A 7843-nucleotide genomic window follows, 5' to 3' on the forward strand; every position below is an offset into this window, starting at 1 on the left:
ACCCCTCGAAACCAAAGTTATTGTTAATGCATGGGCAATTGGAATAGATTCTGCATGTCGGCACGATGCTGAGAGTTTCATACCAGAGAGGTTTGCCTGTAGTTCAATTGAATTCAATGGGACTCACCTTGAATATATCCCTTTTGGGCAGGAAGGAGGATGTGTCCAGGAGTAGCATTTAATCTACAACCAATATTTAACTTCCTCTCGCTCAACTACTGTACTATTTTTTTTTTTTATAGGAAAAATACTACTGCATATTAATAATAGTCGTCAGGTACAAACCACAACAATAAGAGTCCAATACAAACTACAACATCAGAGGCAACAACAGGTTCTAAAAACCTGGTGGTATCCTCAACCCATGCCTCAACATCATGAACAAACTTAACATGTTGAGCTAACAGATGGGCAGGCTTATTACCATCCCTTTTAACATGAGAAAAAAGAAAAGAACGAAAAGATTGAAGGTGAAGAAAGATGCCCTCTAAAACATTAGCAATAGCAGGGAGAGCTAACGAGTTTCCATTCATAGCATTGCAGACTTGTAGAGAGTCCCCTTCAAAAATAACATCTTGAATTCCAATGTCCCTTGCAAAAATAACAGCAGCTTCCATAGCTTTCGCCTCAGCCTCAAGAGGGCCCAAAGGAGCATAGATCTGCTGGCTCAAGGCTCCAACTACCTGTCCTTTATCATCTCGAAGAAGCACACCTACACTAGTAGTAGACTGATCTCTAAAAACAGCACCGTCAACATTAGCCTTATACACACCTGTTGTGGGGGGAGTCCATCTAGTAGGGAGTGAGTGTGCTGATGGGATGGGGTAGTCTTGGAGAGATTGGTAGTCAGCAACGAACCTGGTTGCTTCAAGGATTAGAGAGGCCATAGTCTTAGGCTTCTCACCATGTCAAATACCATTTCGGTTATTCCAAATATTCTAGAAAACTGCCATGAAATGAGTAAGGTCAATAGCTGACGGTCTCGAGTCATTACTTAATTTCCAAAACATATCTTCAAAAGTACACTCATTGCCTATCACCAAACCACAAGCCTCCCATATTGATGTAGCAAAATCACAATGAAGAAGAACATGGCTTGTTGTCTCACAACTCTTATCACATAGCTCACAAACTTCACTGTTAATCACTTGTCTGAGGTAAAGGTTGGATTTTGTAGGGAGGATGTTTTGACAAGCCCTCCAAACAAAATTTTTGATTTTATTTGGCACATCAGCACCCCAAACAGACTTCTATAGTTGCTGCTGTCCACTGGCTTCCGAGGTTCCTTCTTGTTTTGCATTGTGCATATTCATGGCTAACCAATAGGGACTCTTGACAGTGAACTTTCCATTTGGTGTAGCTGCCCAAACCAATCTATCTAGAGACATACTAATACTCAAAGGGATGCTTAGAATAGTTTCTGCTTCAAAATTAATAAACAGTTCCCTTACAAAATCAGCTCTCCAACAGCCATGTTCTGCATCAATAAGAAAATCAGCTTTTACATCTTTTGGTAGCAATGTTCTGAGTGAGATTACTTGATAAGTGGACTGGGTTGGTAACCATTTATCTTTCCAAACACAAATACTCTGTCCATTACCAACTTGCCAACTCATTCCTTGCCTAATAATAGGCTGTGCTGCTAGAATACTTCGCCAAACATAGGATGGGTTTCTACCTTTTTGAGCATTCACAAAGGAAGTGTCAGGGAAATATTTGCTCTTGAAAACCTGATAGAACAAAGAATTAGAGTTTTGTTGTAGTTGCCACCCTTACTTAGCAAGAAGGGCAAGATTAAATGCTCTCAGGTCCCTAAAACCCATACCACCATAAGCTTTTGGAGTACACAACTTATCCCATTTCATCCAAGCCATTTTGCGCTCATCATTTTTCTGCCCCCACCAAAACTTGCTTACCATACTATTTAGGTCATCACAAACAGATTTTGGAAGTAGAAAGCAACTTATAGCATGTGAAGGGATTGCTTGAACAACTGCCCTGATCAGAATCTCTTTCCCTGTCATAGACAAAAAAATTTCCTTCCACCCTGACAGTTTGTTGTCTACTTTCTCCTTTAATTGCTTGAAAGTATTTTTCTTGTTTTTCCCCACCAAAGACGGCAAACCCAGGTACTTCTCATGTTGACAAATATTATTTGCTCCAAATTTTTGCTTAATATCATGTTGGATCTCCTCAGATGTATTAGGGCTGAAAAAAAAATGAGCTCTTTTGTCTATTTACCTGCTGCCCCGTTACTTTTTCATAAGCTAGAAGCAATCTTTGAACTTCTGCACAATCAGCAATTGTAGCATTACAAAAAAAGTAAGCTATCATTCGCAAAGAAAAGATGGGTGACATGAGGACTCCGTTTGCAAACTTGAAGACCTCGGAGGGTGCTAACCTCAGAAACTCTATGTATTACGGTTGAAAGACTTTCTGCACACAACAAAAACAAATAAGGAGATAGATGATCACCTTGGCGTAAACCTCTAGATGGGGTAATATACCCTTGAGGAACACCATTAATACGGATGGAATACGTAACAGAGGTGACACAATTCATAACCATAGTGATCCACCTAGGATGAAATCCCATCTTTGTCATGATTTTTTCAAAACAAATCCATTCAACCCTATCAAAAGCTTTGCTCATATCAAGCTTTAAAGTCATAGACCCTGTTTTTCCAATTTTCTTTTAATTGATAGTATTCATAACCTCAAAAGCAACAAGCACATTATCTGTAACCAGCCTCTCTGACAGAAATGCACTTTGATTTTTAGTGATAAATGTTGGGATTAGAGACTTAAACCTATTTGTAAGAACCTTGGAGGCCAGTTTATAGATGACATTAGATAGACTAATGGGTCGATATTCTGAAACCTTTGTGGGGTTCTTAACCTTAGGAATAAGAACAATATGTGTTTCATGGAAGTTAGGAGGAGCCATACCAGTATTGAAGAAGTCAATAACACATTTAACCACACTATCACCCACATTAGACAAAAAATGCTAGTAAAAGAGAGGGGGCATACCATAGGGACCTGAAGATTTGAGTGGATACATTTGGTCTAGAGCTTTTTTAACTTCTCCAACATTGAATTCTTTGATGAGCATATTATTCATTTGATTGGTCACATTCGGTTGTATGGCATCAATAAATTCTGTGGAGATATCTGGTTGGGATGTGGTGAATAGATTTTGATAATAAGCTGTGATTACCTTAGTTATCTTGTCCCCATCATCCTGCCAAATTTTAGATTCATCCATGACTCCCATAATTCTATTGCGTTGTTTACGATTTGAGGCTTTCGCATGAAAAAATCTTATATTTTTGTCACCTTCCTTTAACCAAGAGTTACAAGACCGTTGTTTCCACATTGTCTCCTCCAAATCCAATAAACGGTTTACCTTTGTTCTCTATTGACACACTTCAAGTGTATTGGATAGCCCCATTGATCTTGCCTCCAAGGCTTGAAGCAAATCTTGAGCCTTTGCTAACTTTCTTCCAACATGGCCAAACTCTTGCAAATTCCACTTTAACAAAGGCTCACGACATTTATCCATACAAATTGAAAAACTATTCTCCACACCCATGAGCATTCCTTCAGCCCAAGTTTGCCTAACAATGTCACCACACTTTTCGTCCTTAAGCCACATTGATTCGAATCTAAACTGTTTTTTATGTTTACTATGATGTAACCATTGGTTTGTCCTCAACATTAAATAGCAGTGATCAGAAGCAGAGGAAGCGATGAAGCCTAGCATTTGGAAACATATTCAGCCACTCTGTTGTTGCAAACAAACAACAATGCGTTCCCTTATCCAACCCAAATCAGTTTGAAACATACTCCACGTAAACCAAGAACCAACATATCCAATATCTTTCAATCCACATGTATTGATACATTGCCTAAAGTTTTCTATCTGCCTAAAAAATGGCCTGTCCAACCCACCTTGCTTTTCTGTCACACTGAGTACCTCATTAAAGTCTCCCACACATATCCAAGGGAGATTATTTGTTTTAGCAAGTTGGTGTAAACGAGCCCATGATTCTGGCCTTCCTTGGGTATCAATATTACCATAAAATCCAGTTAAACACCACTTCCCAATAGAATCACCAGAATCAATAATTGCATCAATATGCCAACAAGAGAAAGTCTGAGTATCCACTTTAACTTTGAGTTGCCAAAGTAGAGCAAGACCACCACTCTTCCCTTCGCTTGGAACAACCAAACCCTGTGTCAAACCTAAAGAGTTTTTGATATTGGACATTCGCTTCATGGCCTTCAAAGGAAGCTTGGTTTCCATGAGGAAGACCAAACTAGGATCTTCAGCTTGCACTATCTTCTTAAGGGATTCAGATCCTCTAGAGTTCCTAGGGTACTCTACCAAGTAGAGTTCATTAAATCCTAACCACTCTTTAATGATTTAATGGTTTAGATTCTGCCATGTCAGCATTTCATTAATAATATTCTTAAAATAATAAAATAATGTTGTAAACAAAACAATTAAAATGATTGTTAATGAAATGCTGACATGGCAGAATCTAGACCATTAAATCATTAAAGAGTGGTTAGGATTTAATGAACTCTACTTGGTAGAGTACCCTAGGAACTCTAGAGGATCTGAATCCCTTCTTAAGTACATTAATTGTGTGGGGGTTCCCAAGCCCCTGACAGTTCCAACTTAATGTATTCATTGTTTCCGGCGGGGTTGCTCAGCAACCTCCGCTGATCCAGACTGATCTTCATAAGCCTTACCCAAGGACACTACATCAACCAACTTAATCTTCTTTCCATCAATTGTATCCACCGTAGAGCTATTAATGACACAAAGTTTCCTTTTAGGATCTTCTTGATGATCACTCCTTACCAATTCCTTATTTGCTTCTGTTTTTTTATATAGTGACAACCCTTTATATCCCCGACTACCTCTCTTGCCTTTTGCAGAGATATGGGATTTTGGTGCCAATAGAACAGTTTTCCCACTTGAGTTAGTCACTTGATTACTATCATTAGCAGGGCCCAATACAATGGCAGATGAGGCCTTATTATCCTCAAGTACAGGCCCAGTGAGCTTTGGCACATGTACAGGCCCAACAGGAGTTATCACATTTGAGTGAGCAGTAGCAGCAGTAGAGTTAGAGTTAGTTTTATTTAAAAGTGGAGGCAAAGAATCAGAGATACCTGTCCCAGTTTGACCCTTGTCAGATACTTGCATTTCCAATGCCTTGTCGATCTCCCTAGTTTGCGCCTCAAAATCAGCTTGACCGTTTGAACTTTTTTGAATTGAAGGGAACTTCGGAATTTGAGGGATAATTGAAGTAGAAGAGAAGTTAATTCTGGTGAACTAAGGATACAAACTACCTGTCTACCGCAATGTAATTGTGGTTGCCATCTGGGCCTCCGCTGCCCGGCGTGAAGTACCACCACTAAGTGCATTCTGGTTAACTTGAGGCAAATCTTGTCCATTAACTCGAACTAACTGTGGCTTCTGTAAACAATTAGGACTTGCTTTGAGCCATGGGACATACTGCTGTTCCTCTCTGCTTAGAGAACCATTACTCTAAATCCATAGACGACAATCCTTTTCGTCATGATCAAGTTTTCCACACCAGTAATAGTAGATCGGTAGGCGCTCATACTGAAAAGAAACCCAACGTCGATCTGAACCACTCAATCGAACCATCCTACCTTGGCATAGTGGCTTGGTAATGTTAATTTTGACTCGGATTGTAACACAGGTACCCCATGCTCGACCACTTTTAGGAGCATCAACGGAGATAACCTCTCCCAAAGTGCTTCCAATTAGAGCCCCATTCTCCTTTGTCATATGCCTACTGGGTAAATTTGAGATATGTACCCAGAAATAGGCTTTGTCACAGCACATAGCACTGACGCATTCGTTTTCACCACGTCGATGAAGAACCATCAGATATTTATCAAAGGACCAAGGACTTTGTAATAGAATCCTATTCATATCAATCTCATCGGTGAAGACAATAAGGACTTTATTATTCCCCAAATCACGAAACTCAAAATCACCATCAACCTTCCAAATACTTCGAAAAGTCCGTGCAACTGCCTCAAGATTAAACTTTCTTTTTGTTAAAAACTTGGCCAGAATAGCGAAGGAATCATCAATCATTCCACCAATGAGAGTGAACTCAGCGCCCTCTTTATTAGTCAGGGAAAGCTTTTCCCAAAGCTTTGTAACGTCATCCATGGAACATGAGAGAAAGAAGAGAAACAATAGATATAGAGAGGAAGAGGTGGAATGTGAGAGAGAGAATAGGAAAAAGAGTAGAGAGGAAGAAAGGTTTTCACCAGCAAGACTGAGAAAAAGGCACTTGAGGACAAGTGAGGAAGTTCCACTGCCAAGGGTTTTGTACGAGACCCAGGAACCCTGGATATGACTGACAAAATTTGGTTCGGTTGTCCGAAGGAAAAAAAAAGCTTGTATTTGGTTGCTAAGTCTTATACTCCTTTGCTCAACGACCAAATATAATAGAACATCTCAGAATAATGGAGATTCAAAATCAGAAATCCTTTCAGATGGTCCTGGAATTCTCGCTTGATTATGTCAACCATTGTACTGATAGTGTTAGTCTACTCCATGAAGTATTTTCTTGAAGTATTCAACAAGTAACAAATGGCAACTCTTAACTCCGAAGTCTGAACCGTCACCCTCTGCAATTCCTCACATTCACCAAGAGCGAAACTCCCAAAAAAAAAATTCTATTCTTTTGAGAGTGGAACCGAAGAGGGAGAAAAAGAGAGAGTGAGAGAGAGTGTGTGTGTGTGTGTGTGTTTTGGCTTGTGGGAATGAAATTAGAGACAAGTTTTCTCTTGCCAATGCCCCAAATACCTTCAATTTTTATTAGAAGGGGTGAGAAGGAAATTTAAAATCAGATCATGTTAAAAGAAATTAGAGCCTAAAAGCCAGACTTTTTGAAGAATTAACCAATAATAACAAAAAACCATCCTCATGGCCAACTCAGAGGACTGGAGTGGAGGCTATATTCAAAGCCGCATAAGAAAGAGGCTCTCACAACAAATCTAACGGGGTGCTGTACATGTTCAGTACCATACCACCAAAATCCAAATAGAAGGAAAATTTTAAGGTGGCTGGAGTAACATACAGCAGGTACAATATAAAGAGAGAAAGAACAAGAACCTACCATAGTGTGATTAAGCATCAATTCTAAGATTCTTTGGATCACTCTTAGGAAAAAATGCAACAGACATCAAGCAATAGCAATTTTTCAGATAATTTATCCTATACCTTCAAATATATGTCAATCCTGTATAAAGAGCAAATACCAAGGAAACTTGGAAGCAAGCAAAACTTGCTAGGAAAGCCAACAAGAAACTTCAACCAGTCATGACCTACCGTAAATGATTAGGCAGTATTGTGACCTACCAAACAAATTTTCTTTTATAAGTAATGTAATTTTTTATTGCCCTAAAAAAATAGTCACCTAAGTATACTGGGAGTATACAACTGGGGACCATATGATTAATCACACAAATTACATGAATTTATCTAAACACTAACAGACCACAAGGACTGACTAAGCAAATTTGAGATCCAACTTATCAAAAAAAAAAATTGCAAAATTGACATCCAATCCAACAAAATCTTGACTCAACTAAACACAACTCATAAAGCAAATCTATATAAGACTGCCTTAAACAACAAAATTACAATATTTTCAATTGGTTTTGAACCTAAAGAAAGTCAGAAACTATCTTATTTAAAAAAAAAAAATTGGGACCAGTGAAGCCGATCTCGTACTGTATCGGCCGGTACGGCTGGTATATATCGTACCGGCCAATGCAC

General features: G+C 39.0%; 1 protein-coding gene across 1 annotated transcript; it reads right to left on the minus strand.

The window, feature by feature from the left end:
* Positions 1-260: 260 nt before the first annotated feature.
* On the minus strand, positions 261-887 carry LOC142620731 (uncharacterized). The gene has a single exon (XM_075794056.1). It carries the CDS (start codon positions 885-887, stop codon positions 261-263), a length of 627 nt encoding a protein of 208 aa, XP_075650171.1.
* Positions 888-7843: the final 6956 nt, after the last annotated feature.

Source organism: Castanea sativa, chromosome 12, assembly GCF_040712315.1.
Source record: "Castanea sativa cultivar Marrone di Chiusa Pesio chromosome 12, ASM4071231v1".
In the NCBI taxonomy this organism is placed as follows: Eukaryota; Viridiplantae; Streptophyta; class Magnoliopsida; order Fagales; family Fagaceae; genus Castanea; species Castanea sativa.